Genomic DNA, 25,838 nt, shown 5'->3' on the forward strand with positions numbered 1-25,838 from the left:
CTGTTGCATGATTTTTAATTTTTAAAACTTTTTTGTAATCAGATTTGAGGGGGAAAAGTGAAATTACAACTAAGAGATGGTCTTATAGTATAAGTGAAAAAAACTCTTCTCAAAATGTATGTGGGAGGGAATTGTTTAGTATATGACTTTGTACCATTCAATAAATAAAATTTAAAGTGATAACAGTGTATCTTAATGGTGGAAAAGAACTCTATGCACTTGATTGAACACCCTCCCCTGCTTCTTACCAGCTAAGTGGCCAGAACTCACCTCACGACTCTCCTTATCCTTCTTCTGTAAGTGGGAAGTGTTTGTGGGGAGTTTCAGCAAAATTAGATCATTTGTGCCGAACACTTGTCAAATCTTTTGCACTTCATAACCCTCTGCTTTGAGGAACTTTTCCCATTAGCTTACAAAATCTAATTATGTGTAGAGATGAATGAATACATCCGAAGTAAACAAGGGGACCCAATATGAAATTAGTGATGCCTTGATATATCTAAGTTTCTTACTTTAACCATTTTCTCTTCTTCCTTGAAACCTGCAGCTGGTCATCAATGCTGCCTTGGGATTTGACACATTTGTGGTCATGAGACACGGCCTGAAGAAAGCCAAACAGCAGGCAGCCGGGGACTTGTGTCCCAGCCACCCTGCAGCATCTGCCGACCTCCTAGGCTCATCCCTCTTTGCCAACATCCCTGGCTACAAACTTGGCTGCTATTTCTGTAACGATGTGGTGGCCCCAGGAGATGTAAGTGGATTTCCTTCTGGTCCCAGTTATTTCTTAAGGTCTGCTCGCTCACTGGGGCAAAGAGACCTAGCGCTTTCATTTATGACTGCTGTTTTATACTGTCGTGTAACAAGGGAAGGGATCACTGTCTCTCTGCGGAGGACATTGCCCCACCATGAGCCTTGATTGGCATCATCAGCTGTGTGTTCACAGGTGTGCTACCCCTGTTCACCGTTGTAGATGTGAATTCAGACGCCTTGGGTGGGGCGGGCATGGCTTACCAAGGCTAGCCTGGCCCCTGGTTGCACGCAGCATTGTCCTGCGCTGATCTTAATGAAGAGACCATGAAACGAGCAGTCTAAAGACCCAGGTCTAGCCTAGAATTGGACGCTGCCTCACTCGGTAATTCCAAACAAGTCTCTCAGGCTCCCAGTGTCTCTGCAAAATAAGACAGCTAAGGAAACAACGTAGGTGGGTAAGGTTGCCAGATTTAGCAAATAAAACCACGGGTGCTCAGTTAACTTGGAATTCCAGGTATATTTCTTGGTGTAAGCATGCCCCATGCAAAACTGATAGTTTAAAATTCAAATTCAACTGAGCATCTTTTATTTTATCTGGCAACTTTAGTGGGGAGAGGGAGTGGGGTTACTTGTCCGGCCAGATTACCATGTGTTGTTCTTCTATGACCTTGAGTGGACTCTGAATCATAGTAAGCCCATGTCTCTTAGCTGTGATCTGTCTGGAAGCAAATCTCCAGGTCCATCTCATGCAGAGCAGCGTGGATTCGACTTGCTGGTCTTTTCAGTTTGCAGCCAAGCACATCACCGGTGAGCCTCTAGGGTTCACGAAGCACAGTGTTGGCTGGGTCAACTGTTGAAAGTTCTCTGAACAGCAAGCATCACACTGTCCACATGGGTGCTTCCACAGCATCAAAGACACCACACTTGTTAAGAGTCTGTAGGGATTATCTGTAGGGCAGATAGTAATTTCTAGTGAAGTTAAACAGCTGCTTTCTGTACCCTTCACTCTGTCCATCCCACCCCCCCCTATGAACTTGTTCCTTTATAACCCATATGTCCTTTGGATGACTGGCTCCCAGTATGAAAGGGGGGTGGGGTGGAAAGTGTTCCCTTATGTGAAAAAGAATGGCTATGGTCTGACATGCATAGTTGGTCTGTTATTTTGTTCTTACCAACAACTAAGATTAAAGACCAATTACAGAAAAGTCACTTCTGATCACAAGGTGAGATGTGTTCAGATCAGAATTATCCCTGACCACCTTTTCGTTTGCCCAGAACTGGAAGGCTGAGGTTGCTTTGGTTGAACTAATGAAGCCTTATGCCGAGGAACCACATTGTAGCAAATGTTGCTGCTGTTAGCTGCCATCAGGGGGTTCTGGTTGATGGCTGCCATGTGTAGAACTGAACCAGTTGCCCAAGGTTGAGATGTTGTTGCTCTCGTGTCAGCCTATCTCACTTAGGATTTAGGGAATGAAGTGAGGCAATAGCGATTGAAGGATACCAGTGATAGCCTGGAAGCATCACACAGTGGACCTCCATCCTATGCTTCTTTGTTGTTGATAGGTGCTGTCGATTCCAGCTTGTAGTACAACAGGATGTGCACTAGGTTGAGTTAGCCCTCCACTTTACCAAATGCCTCACCTTTTCCTAGCCGTTGGCCTTTCCTTGTCCAGAGTAAACAAGCCGGTCTCACTAGCCAAGCTTTTACGGGATCATATTCAGAGTGATGAGATGCCCACCCTGTGAAAGGTACACAGGAATTGAGACCTGCAGGAATAGCATATTAATGACACCCCGCCCCCCGAGGCATTAACTCCTTAACTAAAACGTCAGGACAGAATCACTTGTGCTTGTCCATTTATTCTTCCTTTCTCTGTCTCTTCACCACCAAGCACAGAGATGGATTGAGTTAGTTGATGAGCATAAAGTCAAGGGTGATTGAAAAAAGGAAAGCCCTCAATAAGACCCACCCAGGTGCCAGCGACAGTTCGCTCACACAGCCGCCATGGTAAGGAGGGCGCAGGGCAGGGCGGCGTCTCACTCTCGTGTGCACAGTGCACATTCTGTTGTACTGTACGTTGGCACCAACTCCGTGCCACCTAATGACAGCAACAGAGAAGCCTAGGATGCAGACCCACTGCATTAGGCATCCAGACCATAATGTTTATCCTTCGATCTTTATCTACTTATAGTGGCGAGTCCTGTTTAGAATATTGCCTCACTTAATGACCTAACTTGTCTCTCTTGCTTTTTCTCGAAATAACCAATAAATGTGATTTGAGTCAGGGTGTTCTTTGCCAAGACGAGCATTTGGTTATATTGGATGGCTTTACCATCGAGGCAATTCATGCTTCGGCTAGCTAGAGTCACATGGACTAAAGCTTGCGTCATATGTGGCCATGCTTGTTTCTCTGCAGTCAACCCGGGACCGGACGCTGGACCAGCAGTGCACTGTGAGCCGCCCGGGGCTGGCCATGATTGCAGGAGCCCTGGCGGTGGAGTTGATGGTTTCTGTTTTGCAGCATCCAGAAGGGTGAGTGTGATGTTTGGAGAGCGCTGTTTAAACAAAGGAAGCGTTCGTAAGCCCTTGTCCCACGGTGCCTCTCTTGGCCTCTCTTGAGTCTGGCTCTTGTGAAAACCGTATTGCTCTTTCTATGCTAAAGAAACCCCACTCGATTAGATGGGAGTTATTGCTTAAATGGGACTAAGTTTCTGTTTGAGGTGATGAAAAACTTTTGGAAATTGTGCTGATAGTTGCACAACATGGTAAATAGAATTAATGTCCTTGAATTCTAAACATAAAAAAATATATTGAATTGGCAAATGCCTTCACACACACACACACACACACATCACCACCATTGTATAATGGCACCATTTTAAATCAGCAGTTCTCAGCCTGTGGGCCTCAACCCCTTGGGGGGGGTGGGTCAAACAACCTTTCACAGGAGTCGCCTAAGACCATCAGAAAACACATATTTCTGATGGTCTTAGGAACTGAGACACCGCTCTGCTGTCCGTTTCCATGCGGGTCTGCCCACATGCAGATATGCCCACGTACAAATACCCAGTGTAAAGACTGTTCCCCATGCTACACCATGTTTCAAGACAAAATTTCATTTATTTGTAATTAGAAATAAAGATTTCACAATTTATAATTACATATTGTTTTGCAATTAATCACTATGCTTTAATTATGTTCAATTTGTAACAGTGAAAATACATCCTGCATATCAGATATTTCCATTGAGATTCATAACAGCATCAAACGTAAAGTGATGAAGTAGCAATGAAAATAAGTTTATGGTTGGGGGTCACCACCACATGAGGAACTGTTGGAAGGGTTGTGGCCTGAGGAAGGTGGAGAACCGCTCTCTCTCTGATTCCCCCTTATTGGGTCACCTCACCCTCCAATCTCCCTGCTGCCCTGGGATGCTGTCAGTATCAGTGTTCAGCTGTTGACCCTTTTCGCCATTCATTGTGACAGTCAACAGTCATGTCATGGAAAAGTCATCCTTGAAAATGCATTTTTTATCTTTACGGGCTTCTCTCCTCTTACAGTGGTGTCTTGTGGGATTGTTTGTTTGTTTTTTCAACTTGGCCCTAGCTCTTTTAATAATCTGTAACACACTAAATATGTTATACTCTAGAAACCAGACGTAAAAATGATCACACATGTGGTCTGGATAGCCTGTCTTCTCTAAGCAAGGAGAAAGTCTTATTTTGTGACTTATAAGCTATAGAATGAAATCCTCTTGCGTTCCATAGGAGTGAAGTGACGTCTTCAGCGTTAGAAAGAAGGCAGGACCATGCAAACACCGAAAGGAAAAGGTTCGCTCAGTATCTAGCCCAAACCATGCTGTGGAGTGTCAGGAAGCCATGGCAGATTAAAGCCTAGCCGGTCTAAACACCCCAATGTGTGACAAACAGGAGCCCCTGGGTGCCTCAAAAGGCTAGGTACTCAGCTGCTAACCGAGATCTGGCAGTTGGGGCCCACCCGGAATTGCCTGGTGAGCTACTTCCCCGGGAATGATCATTAGAAACCCCATGGAGCCCAGTCCTACCCTCACACACACACGGGCTCACCAAGGAAGGATTGGTTTCAACTCAGTAGCCATTGATTTGGTTTCTTTCTATGGCACATACGAGGGGGTACCACCCCTCCCCAACCCGAAATCCCCTGGGCAGAGCAGAGCTTTCGTAGTACGCATTTTTCCCCTTAGCCGAGTATCTACTAACTCACTTTAAGTGCACCCAGTGGAATCTTTTTTCGTAAAAAGTTTCGCTTGAACCTTGTTTTTTGTGATGGCCAATTTAAGAGAACATTGTGTGGCTGGGAAATTTTGTTTCCTGCTTGGGAAAAATGCTGCAGAAACGGTTGTGTTTTTAACACAACTTACAAGGACAGCACTATGGGAAAAACTCAAGTGTATGAGTGGGCTTCTCATTTCAAAAGAGGTGAAAAGTTGACTGATGACAAACCTCAGCAGAGGTGCAATATAGCGCCAACAGAACCCACAATATTCCTCTAGTTCTTGAATGCTTATGCCACTACCACCCCACTACCATGACCTCAGTTCGGCCTTATAAATCCTGCTAGACCAGAGTGCATGCATCGGCACAGGTAAGAGCTGGAACACAAGTGGGAGTAGCGACACTATGACGAGGGAGGATGGGAGCAAGGGGAACCAATCACAATGATGGTATGTTACTCCCACCCCCAGAGGGAAGACTAACAGAAATGTGGGTGAAAGAGAGAGCGGACAGTGTAAGACATGAAAATAGCAATAATATATAATTGATCAAGGATTCTTGAGGGTGGGGGAGTGTGGGGGAGAGAGGGAGGAGGAGTGGATATCAAGGGCTCAAGTAGAAAGAAAATGTTTTGAAAATGATGATGCCAACATATGTACAACATATGTGCTTGACACAACTGATTTATGGATTGTTATAAGATCTGTAAGAGCCCCCAATAAAATGGCAGGTAGATAGATAAATAAATAAAACAAAACAAAATAAAATGTTATCACTAGTAAAAAAAGAAATAAAGAAAATGTGGACTTGTAGTGCATTTGGAGTTCATTTCTCCAAGTCAGATTGTTAATCAAGCTTTCTATTTAGAGGTTCAGAAAAGATTGTGTAACAGTGTGTGACAAAAAAGACCTGATTTGTGGCAGATGGGGGACTGGTTTTGCCACCATGACAATGCACCTGCTCATGCAGCCATCTCAGTGCACCAGTTTTGGGCAAAAAACAGCATGCCTCTCTTGCCTAATGTACCTTACTCACCTGAGCTTGCTCCGTGCAACTTCTTTTTGCTTCCTTGAATGAAGAAGGACATGAAAGGACAGAGATTTGATGACATAGAAGAGGTTAAAAAACAAACCAAAACAAGGGAGGCGCTGTGACCCATCCTAACAGATGAGTTTGAAAAATGTTTCCAAGATTGGAGTCACAGATTTGACAAATGTATTAAGTATAAGGGAGATGCTTTGAAGGTGATAAGCTTTTTTGTAAAAAAATTTAAATGCAGAGCTTTTTTAGGGGGGTGCGCAGTAATTCCATTGTGTGTGGTATATGCCCTCGTGTTCTATGATTTCTTCTGTTTTTCAAGTACGTAGACAGTGTTCACCTGGTGCTAAATACTATTCTAAGCACTTTGCAAACGTGAAATCATTTCATTGACAAAGCAAGCCTATTAACAAAGAGTGTATTCATTTCAGTTTTTGATGGGAAATTGAGAGGAAAAAGGATAAGTAAGCTGATACAGTTCACACAGCTAGTAAGCAGAGGAGCAGCTGGGCTTTCATTTGGCCAGCTTGGCCCCAGAGTGTAATTACCAGGCTCTGTCATTTGTAAAAGAGGCAACATTTCCCCCCAGTTCTCAGAAGGGCTACATGCAAAATTCATATTAACATTCCATATACTGTGGGATCCAGAGCCCTTCTACCCAGTTGAAAAGACGGCCTCGGTGTATTGTGGTCGCATATGAAGTTGACATCCACACTCCGGAGTTGAATGGAAAAAGGTAGCTTTCTCTGCCCTCCCCTTAGCTCTCTGCCATTTCAGTTCACCAATGCCTCCTGACAGGAAGCAATTGGGATGGAATTTGGAGAGCTGAATCAATGATTTCTCAACACTGAGTTCTCATTTTGCCGCATATGTCTTGGTCATGGGTTAAAACTAGAGTGTCATACTAGTTTGAACCAGCTCATTCATGGCTGATTTTGCAAAATCAAAACAGGCATTAAATTCAAACTGAGGTGCAAAGCAGAATGGTAACCAGAGCAGACTAGATGACAGGTCAAAGCTCTGGAATGGGAGACTTGGACGGGCCTGATGCAGGAGACTGCACTTCTCTAGGGCCGTGGAGAGGGACGCATTCAGAACGACGCAATTGGCCACCATCTTTGGCGAGAGCGCTGTTGTACCTGACTCTGCTGATCAAGGGACTTGGGTGCTGTGAAACATGCATGCTGCCCGTGGGTTCTGAGAGGGAGGTTAAGTTTTTAGCAGGGCATCAATCCCCTCTTCCCTTTTCCTGTTCTGGTTCACCCACGCTGTAAACCATTCCAGTTCCTCTTTCTCAGCCATCCCTGAGCCTGGAAGAACCAACCTGAAGCCCTGGCTAAAAGCAGGCTCCGAGTGGCATCGCCTCTGTAACGTGTAAAGAAACTTCACACCGTTGTTCAGGAAGGGGTGAGCTAGTTCTCCCACTAAGGCCATCCCCGATTTTTCTTTCTCCTTCCTTCATTTTGGTGGCATTCATTAACGCAGGAAGTTAAGGTTAGAATGACTTCCAAACGTGCTAGAGTGCTTTACAAGAGTACCTTAGAGAAAGGGAGTTACTACTTATTAACGTATCATGTGCCAAATGGCCATTTATGTAATGTATCCATAAGCTATTCCTCACGACTTGGGCAGGTAGTCACAAACGCTGGTCTTTCTGACTCCAAACCTGTGCTTTTAAACATTATTTGTCCAGCCTCCTCTTCCTCCCACGTAGCACCCAAACGGCGCACACGCACCCTCCACCCCTGCTCCAAGGGCACTATGGTTACCGTTATAAATCTCACAAGGACCTCCTTCAGGAGCATCCTCACATGTGCTGAGCATGATCTTTTATTAAATGAAGAACTCTGTTTCCTTTTCTCAGCGGCTACGCCATTGCCAGCAGCAGTGATGACCGCATGAACGAGCCTCCAACCTCCCTCGGGCTGGTGCCTCACCAGGTCAGTGGCTTAGAAATGAAATCGTAGCTCTAGAATGATCAGGGAGTGCCCACCTTACCGATCCTCCAAGTTCCCTGAATTTCTAGGAGAGACTACTTGGAAGAGACCCCATTCTGAGAGATGGTGTGAGAAGAAACTGAAGAAACAGCGTTATCTAGATTCACTGATGTGTGTCACAAACTGACACTGTTGTTAGCTGCCGAGGAACTGCCCCCGTCTTATGGCACACTCATGTCCAGTGGGATCATACCATTGCTATTTATAGGGTTTTCATTGGTTGGTTCCCCGAAGTTGATCATCAGGCCTTTTTCCTAGCCCATCAATATGCAAGCTTCCACTGACAGCAGGTGTTGATGGCTGTGCATAGAATGTGGTCTCTTGACTAGGAATTTACCTGGGTAGGCTTGCTGTGTGTCAGAATGGGCTCAGTGGCAGTGGGTTTATTAGTTTCCCAGGTGGAAGGTCAGAGCGGCACCACTGAGCCACCCGCTGTCCACAGCGTGTTCATTAGAGACCTCACATGGAAGTAAGAGAAAGAGCGACTTTGAAATCAGCAGGCAGTGTTTTAATCTAGTGAGTTTAAAGTGGGGCTTGGGGTGAATGAAATGATCCAGGGGGCGCTGCAACAGCAGATGCCTACACTTTACCCTGGACCGTGGGCTACAGTACCAAAGGTTTTAATCCCCAGAGAGGCGTTGAGTGGTGTTTTTTTCCCAAAAGGGAAAAGTAGGCCAAACAAATTTGGAAACCTAAACTTTACGCCCCAGTCCTGCAGATGAGACAGGGAAAGCACTTGGCTTGGACTCTTCAGTCTCACCCTTTCTCACGAAATAGCACATGCCCATCTACTGCGTTTCTGTATTAGTAAACTCTAAAAACCAGCCTGAGTTGCCATCAAATTGCTTTTGAGCCACGGGCAAAGTAGAAAGAGCTCTTCATAGCATTTTCAGGGCTGGCCTTTTGGTGAGTGATCATGGACTTAGCCATTTGTACCACCCGGGGACTCTGGGATTAGTAGACGAAGCAAGTGCTTCATTTACAGGAGTGTGCCTGTGGTGGGACTTCGCCATATCATGCAAACCTCTCTCTCACACACACACACACACACACACACACACACACGTGGCCTCACACAGGTGGCATTGGTGTGTCATGAGTGTGTTAATCTTCTCTAGAGATCATGTCACATAGGCCCCAGCGACACCCTCAGGAGCACGGGTGCTAAGGAAGGAGGTCTTGGAGCTGGCCGCGGCGATGTATGTTCCCCCATCGCGTCGGAATCGCAGCTCTCTTCTCGTGTTCTCGTGAATCCTTTTCTGCCCCTGAGATGCCTCCTCATCTCCATTACAGACTTGAGCTTGAAAAGGGCCTTGATTAAATTTTCAGTCATGCCCTGCAGTGCTTTCCTGCTCCACGTCTTTTCTGTGGAAGTCGCCGCAGCCGTAGTTTCTGGGTGCTCAGGCCAGAGGGCAGAACTGGCCCTTTATAGAAGGCGTCCGGCGTCAAACTGCATATGCCCGTGTTTTCCAAGCACTATGGCAACTAATCCCTCTTCGTGTTCTTTATCCCCATTGAGCCTCCCAATTGTTTGTCCTCCGACTCTCTAGTCCTTTCTCCTCGTTTTTCAAACGTCTGAAGGATTATTTTGGTTTGGGGCCCTCTCTTCATCAGAGAATAATGCAGCCATATATGGGAAAAGCCATGGTGTGTGTGTGTGTGTGTGTGTGTGTGTGTGTGTGTACTTGCTTACATTATTTCCAAGTTCAAGCCTTTATTTTTAGCTACGCTCTGAAAAAGACAGTGTGCACAAAGTTTTCAAAACTAATCAGGGTTGTGTGGCCCCGTTTGTCGGCTTTCAACCTTTTTAGGTTTGGGGTTTTTTGTGAGTGTGAAGTGAGTGCGTTTATGCAACTGTTTTGATTACAGGCAGTCTTGGCTTCCACAAAAACACGGGGCTGTGTTGCTCTGCCCCGCCACAGACTCAGCACTTCCCTCCTCCTCTTCCTGGCTCTCAGAGACAAAGGATTTCCTGTTGGAGAGGAACTCAGACAATTTCTTTGTGTACCTTGTATACAGAAAATGGCCAGTGAGGTTCTCCAGGCTCATTTGTCTCCATCTCCCAAAGGAGAGTGTTTATTCATTGGCCCTTGTGGAGTGAGATGTCTTAGAAAAGCGATAGTCCTTGGACTGAGAACCGCAGAGCCTTGGCCGAGTGTAATGTGGGGAAAGTTGCCTCACTCAGCCTGCACTCTCGGAGCCAGTTGCTCTCTGCTCAGCCCTGGGAGGCCTGAGGATTACGGCAATGATCTCTCTCTTGGACCCTAGGCAGAAGTTGGCCCATCCAGAGATTGGCCAAGTGCAGAAAAAGGCTTGATTAAGTACTGAAATTCAGCCTGGGGTAAGAGGGTTGCATGCTTGCCAAATAAACCTCTTACTGAATTTGAAAACCATGAAAAACCATTTAAGGTGAGAAAATAAGCTTACTGGCTTTTTAAAATTTATAATCTTTAGCCCGCTCATACATGAAATAGATTCTATAAGCAGGAAGCAGTGAGGACAAACTACTTCCTGATGGCTCAGTGTTTATATACTCAGCTGCTAACTAAAAGGTCAGCAGTTCTAACCCACATGCTGCTCCATGGGAGAAAACCTGAGCAGTTTGTTTCTATATAGATTATAGCCTTGAAAACAGTATAGGCACAGTTCTGCTCTATGCTATAGGGTCCCCATGATTTGGAATCGATTCTACAACAAAAAATCCAGTTCTGTTACTTTCTGTCTATAAAGAGAGTGATTTTTAAAATATCATATTATCAATGTATAAAGCCCATATAGATAACCACACAAACCATAAAGTAGATGACGCGATGAATTACCATTCAATGAACACAGACCAAATAACAACGTTATCAGGCAACCCTGAAGCCTGCTCTTGCCTCTCCCAGTCATTATTAGTCCGTCACATATGAATGCTGATGGTAGCATCTCTTGACTTCCAACGTCATAGAGGACTTGGCTCATGTTCAATGTACTATATGTGAAATCGCCTAGAATATAATGCTCTTTGGGGCCTGGCTTCTTTGGGAGAAAGTACTTTTTCATTGTAGATCTTAACGTTCTCTTTTCCCGGGCGCTGAGTTCTGTGAGGCCTGGCCTTGTCTCTGGTTCTTTGGTGGACGCACAGCACCGGACGCTACTTGCAGGCTGGGAGAGATCTTGAATGTGACCGGCAGTAGTGGCCTTTGACCTGATGGACGTCCTTCCGAGAAGGGTAACGGCAAGGTGACCATGCAAGAGTTCTCTGAACACACAGGTGTTTGATATTGCTGTTCAGCAGTTCATTTTCCTTTGGTTTGGGGCTTTTTGTTTGTTGTTGTCACTCTGGGATGACTGTACTCTTGGTTACAAAGTACTGGTGAATAAAAATCCTGGATGTGTACGGCCTTTCTAGGAGCTTGGACTTGTCAACCACGTGTTGTTTTTTTTCCTGGCCCTTGGGTTCTTTCTGTTAGTTTCCTTCAGAAAAGTGGAAGAGTTAGGTTTTAAATACTTTTTTAAAGTAATGTGGTAAAACTTAGGAGTCTTTTTGAAACGAAAACATCAAAATATGAAGTTGTTGCCTCTCGACATATTCTCATCTCTGTCTAAAGCCTTCTGAAGTTGACGCTTCCATCTCTTCAGCTTTCCCTGCAGACTTCTGCAGTCCTCGGCTGAGGCATCAAAACAGCGTCGAGAGATTCAAGCATGCTTCTATTAAATGTTCTTTTCTGAGTTGGAGGAACAAAAAGAAATCTTAAGGGATAAGATCAGTGCTGTGGGGTGGAAGGAATAAGGTTTCCCAGTGAAGTTCTCATACAGCCAGTCTTGACATCCTCAAAGAATGAGCAGGAACATCATTGAAGTGGGAAAACATGCCTTAGTGTAAATTTTTCTGGCCCTTTCCTCACCTACGCAGTTTTGCATTTTCTTAAAACTTTCTTCAAACTTCTTCCTAATAAGCCCTTTTGATCATCTTATGTGTTTAAAGAATTGTATCAAGATGACCCCTTTGGGATCCCAAAAAGCAGTCGCCGTAGCCTTCTGAATTGACCTCGTTGCCATGAATTTAACTGGCTCAGCAGATCCCTTCAGATTGGACCTTTTGCTTTTAAGCACACTAATGACACTAAACTCCAAGGCCAAACTCACTGGATTGAGTCCATTCTGACTCACAGGACAGGGAAGAACTGCTCTAACTCTTTAAGTAGAAAGCCAGTTCTCTTTCTCCTGAGTAGCTAGTGGTTCCAAATTGCTGTCCCGTGGTTAGCAGCCCTATGCTTAATCCACTAAGTCACCAGGGCTTCTACCAGACTAAGGTAAGAGGATTACTGCGAGCATCTCTGGTCACTGGTCACAGAGATGCATTTCAACAGGTCTGTCAGGGACAAACTTGTGCCGTGTGTGAACTGGAAACCCAGTAGCCCTACTTCCTGACTTACTTCATAACCCAAAGCGGGAGGACAGAGGCAGGTCTCTGGGAGGGGCTTGGCCTGGGAACCTCTGAGTGAACCCAAGGCAGAGAGCTGGCTTCTACACCACGCCTGTCTGCACCATGGTGCTACCGCCCCAGGCGTTTAGTTTTTGATAAAGCCCTTTTATTGTGATCTGAAATACCTCTCTCAGTGTGCACCTAGGAGTATGGACAAACTGACTGCTGAGTACAGAGTTTAAGAAAACAAGCAATAGCAACACATTTCCTGAGAGGTAGGTCAGGGTGAAAAAAAATATCCTTCCCCCTCCATTTTATCTCTATCAGGCTGATGGCTCTGGGACTGACAGGCAAAAACAGGTAGCCCCCAAATCTACTGCTTCATCCTATCATCTGTTGGGATCTGGAATCAGTTCTTCTCCCTTCCTTCCCTCCATTGGTCTAGTCAGTCATCTCTTCAGCAGATAATCCCAAGCCTGACCCTGGGTCAGGCACTTTTTAAAAAAACTTGTGGTTTTGGTTTTCCGTTCAACAATTGTTACAAATTTTGTTTCATGTCATAGACTGCAATCTGCACGGTGTAGCACTCTTCCAACTTCCCAGTCCATTCCTCCCATCTGAGCTGTACCCTGGGCACATGCTGCCCTGTGATCTTGCAGCGCTGGTTGTCCTCAGAAGTGCATACCTCCCTAGTGTCCACCTTACAGGCCTGTCAGCTGGCTGAAAGTTGCATCACAGGGCTGAGATTAGTTCCAGGTTTGAAAGGTGTTGAAGGCCGTACTCTTGGATGTTCAGCCAATCTCTTTAAGACGAGTAAGCCTAGTCTTTTTTAAACGATTTTTCAGTTTATTTTACATTTTTTTCTATCACTGTGTCCAGGACCTTCTATTATGACCACATTCAGAGCATTTGGTAGTGATATCACATAGTTCTTGCAGACTCAGGAAGCTGGGGTTCATGTGGTCCATTGGTCTTTTGGACTGATGTTTGCCTTGCATCTTTCATTGTCTTCACTCTTCTTTGCTCCAGATGGGGATAAATCAATAGTTGCACCTTAAATGCCTATGCACAAGCTTCTAAGACCTCAGTCACTACTTATAAAATAGGATATAAAACATTATGCATATTATGTTGTGCCCATTGACTGTGAGAACCTTAAATCTAGTGACTGACTCCTTCAACGTGTTTGGTTATGGCTAAGAAGATTTTATAACTTTACCATCACCTTCTGTATTCACAGATTGACAAAGAAGCTTCAAAAAGTTCATGGAAATTTTCTGTTATCCTTTAATCCCATTTTCCCACCAACTTCCTGAAGCACCCATGTGTTTGCAACTCCTATGAATACATGTGGAGAAATATCCTACCTCGCTTATATTAATGAGTGAGTCTAGTTCCCTTTACCTCCTCACCCCTGTTCAGCGTGTGTCTATCTGTAAATACATTCGTAGGTTATTGTTGTTACTACTGTTGCAGGATGATATACGAAATAATATTTACTTTTTTGGGACTTTAACACTTATTTTCCCTTCTGGGCCAGGCACTATTGCTAAGGTTCAGAGGTTCAGCAGCCAGCACAGTCACTTGGAATTTAGTCGAAAGTAGTAGCTATCCCTCAAGCCATGTGGATGTGTGGGGATGTTGTTCTAATGGAGAGGGACCTGAACAGAAGGGGGTGGGGTGGGGTAACTGTACAATATTGGCAATAGCTGAGTCTCTTAGGTCAGGCCTTAGAAGACAAAAGATCTTCCTTTCCTTGGTCCACAAACAACAAGATAAACTCTTTGTGGGAATAGAAATCCCTGACTTTTCTCCCTCGGAGTGCTTCATGGTTTTGAATTGCTGACCTTGCTGTTAGGAGCCCAGTGTGTAACCACTACACCAGCAACCCTCCTTGGGACAACTATAGATAGGGTCAAAGTGCAAAATCACTTCAGGGATCCTCTTTCGACCCAAGAGAACTTGGGCAGCACTTGAGTAGTTGAAGACTATCACTTGTGCACCACGAGTTTCCCTCACCTGATGCGGTGTCCAGTTTGTAAGGCCCCATGTGGAGGGCAGCCTGGGTCTTTGTGAACTGTGCAGATCTGATTGGAGTCCCAGCCTGGCTTCCTGGCTTGGTGCTCATCCATTCATTCCTCGCTTCATTTTGCAGAGGGATTTGAGACAGCTCTCCCCTTGGCAAGAGCCTGGGCAGTTACTTAACTTCGTTGACCCTTGGATTCCATAACTGAAAAATAAGGATATAGCAATATACACAGGACTATGGCTAGGATTCACACACGGATTGCTTTGTGTTTACTGAGCCTTCACACAATCCCGGACACGTAGGAGCACTTGTAAATGCTGGTCTTGTCTTTCCCTTCCCATTAACATAGGGCTCAGCAGTGCTTTGACAAAGGGTCTCCCAGAACCCCGGCTGCAGGGAGTCAGTAGGGGAGAGGAGGAAGGGTCAGCTCTAGTCCAGGTGTCTTTCTTTTCTAATCACTTAGTGGGGCCTCATACAGCTCTTATCACACTCCATCCATCCATTCAGTGTGTCAAGCACATTTGTACATTTATGGCCATAATCATCTTCAAAACATTTTCTTTCTACTTGAGTCCGTCGTATTGGCTCATTTTTTCCTTACCTCCACCACCCTCCCTCCCTCATGAACCTTTGATAATTAATAAAAGAAAATTTGTCTTAAACACTGACTGATGTCTCCCTTCACCCACTTTCCTGTTGTTTGTCCTCCTGGGAGTGGGTTCTAGGTAGACCGTTGTGACCGGTTACCCCTTTCTCCCTCTATCGTCTCCTTCCCATCCTGGTATGGCTACTGTCAGTATTGGTCCTGAGGGGGTTATTTGTCCTGTATTCCCTGTGTTTCCAGCTCTATCTGTACCAGTGTACATGCTCTGGTCTAGCCAGATTTGAAAGGTAATATTGGGGTCATGATAGTGGGGGGGGGATATTAAAGAACTAAATAAAAGTTGTATGTTTCATCAGTGCTGTACTACACCCTGACTATCTCCTCTCCTCTTTGTGACGCTTCTGTAAGGGGATGTCCAACTGTCTACAGATGAACTTTGGGTCTCCACTCCCCCTCATTCACATTGTTTGTTTGTTTTTTTGTTCTGGGTCTTTGATGCCTGATTCCTGATCCCATTGACACCTCATGATCACACAGGCTGATGTACTTCCATGTGGGCATTGTTGTTTCTTAGCCAGATGGCTGCTTGTTTATCTTCAAGCCTTTAAGACCCCAGATACTATATCTTTTGATAGCTGGGCACCATTGGCTTTCTTCACCACATTTGTTTATGTACCCATTTTGTCTTTAGCAATTGTCTTGGGAAGGTGAGCGTCACATAAAGCCGGGTTATTAAAACAAAGTGTTCTTGCATTGAGGTTGTACTTGAGTAGAGGCCCAATGTCTATCTGTTACCTTAATACTTAACATAAAAATGTATGTACATTGATCTTATTTCCCTATTGTTATATATAAATATATTGGCATATGTAAATGCCTGTATTTAGACCTCTATAAATGTACTTTGTTCCCTAGTCCTTCCTCCATTTCCTTTTACTTTCTTCTTGTCCCACTATCATGTTCGGCCTTCATTTGGGTTTTAGTAATTCCTGTCAGTTACATTGCCCTTGATCAATCCCTGCCAGGCATTCTGTGCCCTCCTTGCCATCGATTTCAGATTACTTGTTGTTTCCTTGTCCCTGGGTTTGCTAACACCCACTTCCTTTCCCCTGCCTCCCCCTCTATCCTATGTCTCCCCAGAACCGTAGGTCCCGTTGTTTTCTCTTCAGGATTGTCTATCCCTCCTATCTTATCTAGATAGACATGCAGAGACAATAATAAGCACAAAAACAAGACGACAGAGAAAAACAACTACAAAAGATAATAACAAAACAACGACAACAAAACCAATGACAAAAAAAAAGAGAGAAAAGCTTATAAATAGTTCTAGGTCTGTTTGTTGACCTTTAGGAGTGTTTTCTGGTCAAGTCTGATGGGGTGCCACACCCTGGCCCCAAAGTCTATTTTCGGTACTCCCCAGGGACTTCATTGCTCTGCTCCCTTTGCTGCTTTGTTGCATGTCACCCTTAGTGTTTCACCCTGGCGTGGTGGGGTCAGATGGGGCACAGTTCCGCCACTGTGTCTCCAGCGTTGTTCCCTGTAGCGCTATGGGTTAGTGAGAGATGTTATGTCTTGTGGTGGGGCCGGCCATATGGTCCTCTCTGTGCGTTGGCTGCTCTGAGCAGGAATATCATACTAAAGGCTTGGTGGGCCAGGATGTGTTCCACTCTCTCTTCCTCCCCCTTCATTTGCTCCTGTGTGCTCTGATCAGACATGTCCCTCTCCCTGAGCTGTAGCTTCAGTGCTGTCCTCTGAAGTGCATTCTTGGGGGGGGGGGTCCACAAAGTTTGGATTGGGGCCAGCCTTGCAGACCTCTATTGGTTCCATGCTTCATGCAAGTATGTTGTATTCACGCCTTGGTGCACCGGGTTGAAGTCTGGTCCCTTTTCCTCTCCTGTGGAGATGTAAACAACACCTTCCCCTTGGGTAAGTTAGTGCCCTGTTCCCCCACTACCCATGTCTTTTTCTTTCTTTCTCTCTTTTCCCACCTTTTTAGTTGGCTGCCATATGTATCCCTGGATTGGGTCTGGCCTCTGCCATAGTTCCTGGATCTCACCCCAGGAATGTATATGCACAATAGCTTTTCCCCTATCCCCCTTTTCTGCAGTCTTTCAAAGGGCAACACTGGCTCATTTCCAGCGTAGTTCTCTGCCTTTGGTGATTCCGGTTCTGGAGTGAGACGTGGGTGTGAGGTGACGGTAGGAACAAAGACCGCTGTGGTGTGCGGAAGTTTTGTCACCATCCCCAGTGGGTCTGGAGTTTGGAATTAGTTTTGTTTTATGCAGACTGTGCGTTGCCAATATTGCCAGGATGGCACTTTGCTGCTGCGTGCTGAGCCTCAGCTCACCCGCCAGGTGAGGGTGGGCTTACAGCCCAAGTGGTTTTTCCCAGCTTTCTTGTAAATAAGGAGGCGGTTTGACCTCTCTAGTGCCCTGAGGGAGAAAGATGTGTCTGGCTGCTTTCTTGAGGCGATACACCTTTGGAGACCCACTGGGCACTCCCACTCCGCCCTACAGGGTTACTGTGAGTTGGAACCGACTTAATGGCAGTGGGTTGGTTCAGTAGTTTCCCTCCAAATGAGCGCCGCTACATGTGATCTTCCCTTCCCGAAAGCGTTTCCTCCTGGTAACTAGACAGCTGCTCACTCACCTCCTCGCGTAGTTTCTAAAATGTGAGCTGTCCTGCTTTAGAGAGCACGAGAGTGGTTTTTAAGTTAACGCTCACCAACAAAAATTAGCCCCAGTCCATACCAATTGAATCACACAGTTATGATGGATATTGTGTTGTAAGAAGCTGTCTTTTTAAACAACATTCCATCATTTTTAATGATAACATTAATCGCAGCACTTAAATCATCACGTAAACAGTAACCTTTTAATCATGAGGTTACTGCAGGCCCTGGAGGCTCACTTTTTGTCAAATTTGCAAGAACGTATTCAGAAGAAAGATAGGAAAAGAGTTTGAACAGAGCCGGTGAATTTATTTAAGATGATATGCATAGGTACTCAGTTGGAAGGAAACCACTAAACCCAACCCACTGCCATTACGTCTATTTAAACTCATAAAAACCATATAGGACAGTGTGCACAATTGTGCAGCCAGGCATCTCAGCTCCTCTGAGAACCAAGGTATGCGCTATGGCAGTGAATTCTTGAAGGTGACTCTTCTAGCCCAAGTCTCTCACTCCTACCAAATAAGCTTTTCCTGCGTGGGTCGGTAAGAAGGTGGAGGAAGATTCTGATAGGATTCACTTGTGAGTAATTAAGACTAGGATTCTCTGGAATGCCATCCTGCTGTATATAACATGAGTCTGCTGAGAAGCAGGAGGAGCGATCTCATTACCAGCCAGAGCTGGGGGCAGATCTGAGATCCCTGTGCCGTGAACTTTCTGGATCCAGAAGACAGCTGTACCATCGGAGGAGCCGCAGCAGAACCACAAGCCAGAGCACGGGACAGAGTGGTGAACTTCCCAGGCCACAAAGCAAGTGAAGTTGAGGGATTTTGTGCGAGGCTGGCTTGTGGAGTGGGAGGCCGCTGGGCATTGAATTGGGGCTGTTGGGTTTGCTGACCCACGGAGCTTGAACTTCAGGTTGAGGCTTGCACTGGAATGGTGTGCCCCTTTGGACATTAATTAGCAGACCCCAAAAAACTTTGTAATGTGTCCTCCTAAACTACTATATCCCGAGTCTTTCTCACTGGCATTATAACCTATTAACATCCTTTAAAAACTCGTTTATCATGTATTTTATCTGTGAGTTCTGTGTAACCATTGCAGTGGATATTAGAACCTGAAGAGGTAAATAGAGAGTACTAATTAAAGACAGCACAGTATGTGCTTTTAGGAAGAGGAGGATTTGGATATGAAACTGTTTCCTAAAGGAATAGGATTGAGTCACAATTCAGCATAAGCAAGATCAGAGTGTCTGTGGGAGGAAAGTTGTTAATTCTTAATATTTTATTGTGTTTTAAATGAATGTTTACACAACAAATTAGGTTTCCATTGAACAATTGTTATACAAATTGCTCTGTTTCGTTGGTTAATTTTTCACAATCTGTTGACATTCTTATAAAGTCCATCTGTTTATTCTGTTTCCATCTAGTTTCTCTGTCCCTTACCCTCGTAGGCTGCAGGATAAATGTTGATCACTAGGTCTTATGTTATCTAAGGGAGCATGGTACTCATGGGTGATATTGTATAAGCCAATCTATTATTTGGATGAAAGGTGACTATCGGGAGTAGCTTCACTTTCAGGTTCAAAGGTTATCTTAGGGCAGTCGTCTCGGGGGGTGCCTCTATTTATCGGGCTATTAAGTCTGGTCTTTTCAATAATTTACATTTTGTTCTACACCACCACCACCACCCCCATGCCACCCCCTCTTATTCTATCCAAAACCTCCTGTTGTGTCCTTGGTTAAAATGGTTAGCAGTGATAACTGGGCACCATCTAGATTTTCTGGTCTCATGCTAAAAAATGTCCTGGCTTCTGTGAGTGATTAGTCCTATGGATAAGTTTCTTCTTTGAGTCTTTGGTTTCCTTCATTCTGTCTTGCTCCAGATGAGTAGAGATCAATAATAAAATCTTAAGTGGCTGCTTAAAAACTTTTAAGACCCCAAATAATACTTATTAAACTAGGATAGAATATTATTTTTATGAACTATGTCATGTCAATTGAGTTTTCCCATGAGAGTAGGTCCTATTCCAATTCTATGAGGTAGTTGGTTATATCATGGAAGTACCATAACTGTGCCCCCCACATGCTTTATTATACAAATGGGTAGCCCCCCAAAAAGCTAGAATCATGCTGGGCAGAGCAGAGCTCTCCTGGTGCGGCTGTTTCTTGCTGGCGAGCATGGAGCACTTGCTCTGAGTCAGTGCACTTAGCCGCGTCACCTGGGAAGGCTCTCTGTGGGCACAGTCAATAGTTCTGAAAAAGCAGCTTTCCTCAAACCTCATCTTTTGTGATGACTGATTTAAGAGAACAGTGTGCGCCTATGAAATTTTGTTTCCTGCTCGGGAAAAATGCCGCAGAAACTGTGGTGATGTGGAACACAGCTTACAAGGACAGTGCTATGGGAAAAACTCAAGTGTACAAGTGGTTTTTCTTATTAAAAAAAAAAGTGAAATGTCGATTGATGACAAATCTCATTCTGGACATCGATCAGCTTCCCGAACAGATGAAAATGTTGACTTGTAGTGTATTTGGAGTTCATACCACCAGGTTAGGCTGTTTATCAAATTTTTTTCTATTTAGAGGTTCTGAAAAGATAGCATAACACTGTGTGACAACAACAAAAAAATGGCTTGACAAAAAGTGTGTGGCAGTCGGGGGACTGGTTTTGTCACCGTGGCAGTGCACCTGTTTTTGGCAAAATCCAGCATGCCTCTCTTGCCCCACACACCAGACTCCCCTGACCTCGCTCTGTGTGACTTCTTTTTGTTTCCGTGAATGAAGAGGGACACAAAAGGACAGCTATTTGATGACTTAGAAGAGGTGAATAACAAACAAAGGAGGTGCTGTCAGCCATCCAAACAGAGTTCGAAAAATGTTCCCAAGAATGGAATCACAGATTTGACAAATGTCTTAAGTGTAATGGAGAGTACTTTAACGGTGATAAGGTTGTTTTATTTTTAAAAATGAAATACATAACTTTGGGGGAAAAATCCGTTTTGGGGAGGTACCCCCTTGTATGTATAAATATAACTTGTCGGAGGAGGCCTTCAAAAATTTTGTGGGAAATTTTTATTATCTTTTCACCCTATTTTCTACACACTTTTTGAAGCCCCATTATATATACAGTGCATACGAATATACATATGCCTACAAAGATAGGTAAGCATGCATGTGTATATATTTCCATGTGCCTTCTTATGTGCATCTGTGCATATATATCTACCCACGTACATATTAGTGATACTGCAAAATTGTATGTTTAGCACTGATGAAGGTGTCCTTTGTTCTTGGGTACTTCTGAGTGTCTTCATTTACCACTGTGCATAACTCACCCACATCATTGCCTTTCTTTTTAAGCTTTAATGTTCTTTTATTGATTTCTTTTTATTTAATCACCATCCATCCATCCATTATGTCAAGCACTTTTGTACATTTGTTTCCCTCATGATTCTCAAAACATTTTCTATTTGAGCCCTTGGTATCAGCTCATCATTTTTTACCCTTCCCTCCCCGCTCGCCCCTCCCCCATGAATAATTTATAAATTATTATTTTCTCATATCTTACACTGTCCATCTCTCTTCACCCACTTCTCTGCTGTCCGTCCCCCAGGGAAGAGGTTATATGTAGATCCTTGTAATATGTTCCCCCTTTCTACCCCATCTTCCCGGTATCGCCACTTTCAACACTGGTCCTAAGTGGTTCCTCTGTCCTGAATTCCCTGTATTTCCCTGTGCACCAGTGTACATCCTCTGGGCCAGCCATATTTGTAAGGTAGAATTGGGATCATGATGGTGGCAGGGAGGAAGCGTTCCAGAACTAGAGGAAAATTGTATGTTTCATCCTTGCTACACTGTACCCTGACTGGCTAGTCTCCTCCGCACAGCCCTTCTGCAAGGGGATGTCCAATTGCCCACAGATAGGCCCTGGGCCCCCACTCTGCACTCCTCCTAATTCACAATGCTATGATTATTTTGGTCTTTGTTGCCTCGCGATCTCACAGTCTGGTGTGCTTGTTCCACGTGGATTTTGTTGTTTCTCAGTTAGATGGCCCCTTGTTTATCTTCAAGCCTATAGGACCACAGACTCTATATCTTTTGATAGCCGGGCACCATCGGCTTTCTTCACCACATTTGCTTATTATTGCCTTTTTCATCACCCCAAACAGCAAGTGTTTACTATTTAGATAATTCCCTTTCCCATCTCTAAGAACCATCAAAGAATATTGTTTTTTGTGGACTTTTGATCTGTACTTTTGTGATTGACTTATTTCATCAACATAATGTCCTCCAGATGAATTCATGTTATAGAATGTTTCACAGACTCTTCATTATTCATTATTCTGCACGTTGTTAGGTGCTGTCCAGTTGGTTCTCACTCATAGCGACCATACAAACACTGCCTGGTCCTCTGCCATCCTCACAATTGTTCGTATTTTGAGCCCATTGTTGCAGCCACTGTATCAGTCCAACTTGTTGAAATCTTTCTTCTTTTTCACGTGATGTGCTCCAGGGACTGGTTTCGCTTGCTAACATGTCCAAAGTACATGAGATGAAGTCTTGCCTTCCTTGTCTCTAAGGAACACTGGCTGTACTTCTTCTAAGACAGATGTGCTTGTTCTTTTGGCAGACCATGGTACTTTCAAGATTCTTAACCAGCACCATTAATTCAGATGCATGGATTTTTCTTTGGCCTTCCTTACTTAATGTCCAACTTTCACATGCATATGAAGCAATTGAAAATACCATGGCTTTTTTCAAACACAACTTCATTCTCAAAGTAACATCCTTGCTTTTCAACACTTTAAAGAGATCTTCTGCAGCAGATTCACCCAATGCAGTGAGTCATTTGGTGCCTTGACTGCTGCTTCTATGAACATTGATTGAGGTTCTAAGCAAGACAAAATCCTTGGCTACTTCAACCTTTCCTCCATTTATCAGGATGTTATCTATTGGTCTTCTTTACACTGAGTTGCAATACATACTCAAGGCTGCAGTCCTTGATCTTCATCAGCAAGTGCTTCAAGTCCTCCTCACTTTCAGCAAGGTTGTGTCATACATACATCTCAGATTGTTAATAAGCCTCCCTCTAATTCTGATGCCATGTTCTTTTTCATATAATCTAGATTCTCAAATTGTTTTCTCAGCATACAGATTGAATAAAAATAGTGAGAGGGCACAACCTTGACACACACCTCTCCTGATGTTAAAGCATGCAGTATTCCGTTGTTCTGTTTGCACAACTGCCTCTTGATCTATGTACAGGTGCTGCACGAGCAAAATGTAATATTCTGGAATGCCTTTTCTTTCCCAAACCATCCATAGTTTGTTATCCACAAAGTCAAATGCCTTGGCATTGTCAGTAAAACACAGGTACATTTTTTCTTTTGTATTCTTTGCTTTGAGCCAAGATCCACCTGACATCAGCAATGATATATATATCCCTTATTCCATGTCCTCTTCTGAATCCAGCCTGAACCGCTGTCAGTGAACCTGAACCTGAACCCTGTCAGTGAACAGAGGCAATCACTGTTGAATAATCTTCAGCAAAGTTTTACTTGGCATGTATTACCAATAAAATTGCTCTATAATTTGTGCAGTGTGTTAGATCATCCTTTTTGAGCATGGGTACAAATATGATTCCCTTCCAATCAGTTAGCCAAGTAGCTGTCTTCCAAATTCCCTGGCAGAGCGAGTGAGTGCTTCATCAGCATGTTGAAACATTTCAGTTGGCATTTCATGAACTCCTAGACTCTTGTTTTTTGGCTAATGCTCCCCGTGAAGTTTGTACTTCTTCCTTCAATACCAATAGTTCTTGATCATATGCTACCTCTTGAAATGGTTGACTGTCAACTAGTTCTTTTTGGAACAGTGACTGTGTATTCTTTCCATCTTTCAATTCTTCCTGCATCAGTCACTATTTCGTCCATAGAATCTCTCCGTATTGCAACTCTAGGCTTGAAATTTTTCTTGATATCTTTCAGTTTAAGATATGCTGTGCATGTTCTTTTTGGTTTTCTAGCTCAAGGTCTTTTCACATGTCATTATAATATTTTACTTTGTCTTCTTGAGCTGCCCTTTCAGTTTGTCTGTTCAGCTCTTTATTATTTCTTCAATTTGCTATATCTACTCTGATGAAGAGCAAGTTTCAGAGTTGCTTCTGACATCTGCTTTGATCTTTTCTTTCTTTCCGTCTTTTTAGTGACCTTTTGCCATCTTCATGTGTGATCCTGATGCCATCCCAAAGCTCATCACGTCTCTTTCAGTATTCAGCGCATCAGATCTATGCTTGAGATTTTCTAGAATTTCAGATGAGACATACTCAAGGCTGTATTTGGTTTTTCATGGACTTGCTTGGCTTTTTCAGCTTCAATCTGAACTTACATGTGAACAATGGATAGTCTGTCCCATGATTGGCTCCTGATCTGTAATTGACTCCTGGTCTGGTTTTAGCTGCTGACATTGAGCTTCTCCAATGCCTCTTTCTACAGATGTGGTCAATTTTATTTCTGTGTGCTTTATCTGGGGAAGCCCGTGTGCATCATTTCTTTGGTGTTGTAGAGAAGTGTGTGCTAAGAAGAAGTCGCTGGTCTTGCAGAGTTCTGCCATGCGATCTGCAGCTTCATTTTTATCACCAGGACCATATTTTCCAGCTACTTTTCCTTCCTGTTTGTTTCCAACCTTATGCATTCCAATTGCTAGTAATTACCAATGCATCTTGGTCAATTTCTGATTTAAAGCCTTGGTAGAATTGTTTGTGCATCACGGTAGCTTTAGTTACTGATGCATACATTTAAATTAATCTTAAATTGACTCAATTATCTCGTATCACAGGTAGCATTGTACTTCAAGCTAGATCTCAAAATGCCCTTTGATGATGAATACTATGTCATTCGTCTTGCTTGTGTTATTCCCAGCATAAACCATGTGACTACCTGATTCAAAATGGTCAATACCAGTCCGTGTAAGCATTCCATTTCATTGCTGATAACTTTCAACTTAACGATCCATACCCCCTACATTCCAAGTTCTGATTATTAATGGATGTACACATGTTTCTTCTTTTGAGCTGTGCCCATGAGCAGATGAGGGGATACATAAGGTTTTCCACCGCTAATTCCTCAGCAGTGGGCAAACCTGTTCCTCCTTTGTGGTCTGTTCTTAGTCTGGAACCTCTGCGGAGAGAGACCTGGTCACGTTGCATAACCCTGCTTGTAATTGAAATGCCTGTGCCGTAGCCTCCAGTGTCAATAACAGCACACAAGTCGTCACAGTATGACAGCTGACAGACCAGCTATTCTGCATATTTGCTTAGTATTCTGATATATGTGTGTGTACCATAATTTGTCCATTTATCCACTGATGGACACTGAGCTTTGTCGCCATCTTTTCGCTTTTGTGAATAAGGCTACAGTGAAGATATGCTGTCTCTATTCGTGTCACCACTTTTCTAGCTCTAGGATACAGACCCAAGAGCGGAATTGTTGTACCATAGGGTTTCTGTTTCGAGGTTTTTGAGGAATTGCCATGCTGTCTTTCAGAGTGGTTGTGCCATTTTGCAATCCCACAAACATGGAATAAGAGTTCCATTTTTCTCACAGCATCATCATGTTTTCTGATGCTTCTTTCTTTCTTTTTTTTTAACTCGGAATAATTTTTGTCGGGGGTGATATGGCGTATCAGTGTCACTTTGGTTTGCATCTCTGATGGCTAATGGCTGTAAGCATCTTTAGCCTCCCAAATGCCCTCTTTGGTGAAGTGTCTGTTCATGTCCTTTGCCCATTTTTTTTTAATGAATCTTTTTTGTTGTTGAGTTGTTTACCAAGGGCTCAAATAGAAAGTAAATGTTTAGAAAATAATTGTGGCAACACATGTACAAATAAGCATGATACAATTGATATATGAATTGTTATAAGAGCTGAAAGAGCCCCCAATAAAATTATCTTTAAAAATATTGATATTTTCACAATGTTGAGTTTTCTTTTCCATGAGCATGGAATGTGTTTTATTAATATAGGTCTTTTTTGTTTCTTGTAATAGCTCTTTATGGTTTTCATTATATAAGTATCTTAGATCCCTGGTTAG

At 43.8% G+C, this 25,838-nt stretch overlaps 1 protein-coding gene across 2 annotated transcripts in view; it reads left to right on the forward strand.

Moving 5' to 3' along the window:
* The window catches only part of ATG7 (autophagy related 7), a 273,741-nt gene that overhangs the window by 87,990 nt on the left and 159,913 nt on the right, over positions 1-25,838 (forward strand). For both annotated transcript variants that reach the window (XM_075550029.1, XM_075550030.1), the window contains 3 exons: positions 548-751; positions 3,168-3,283; positions 7,907-7,982. In XM_075550029.1, coding sequence (XP_075406144.1) covers positions 548-751; positions 3,168-3,283; positions 7,907-7,982 — 396 coding nt within the window. The remainder of the gene's footprint in view (positions 1-547; positions 752-3,167; positions 3,284-7,906; positions 7,983-25,838) is intronic.

This window comes from Tenrec ecaudatus, chromosome 5 (assembly GCF_050624435.1).
Source record: "Tenrec ecaudatus isolate mTenEca1 chromosome 5, mTenEca1.hap1, whole genome shotgun sequence".
NCBI classification, from domain to species: Eukaryota; Metazoa; Chordata; class Mammalia; order Afrosoricida; family Tenrecidae; genus Tenrec; species Tenrec ecaudatus.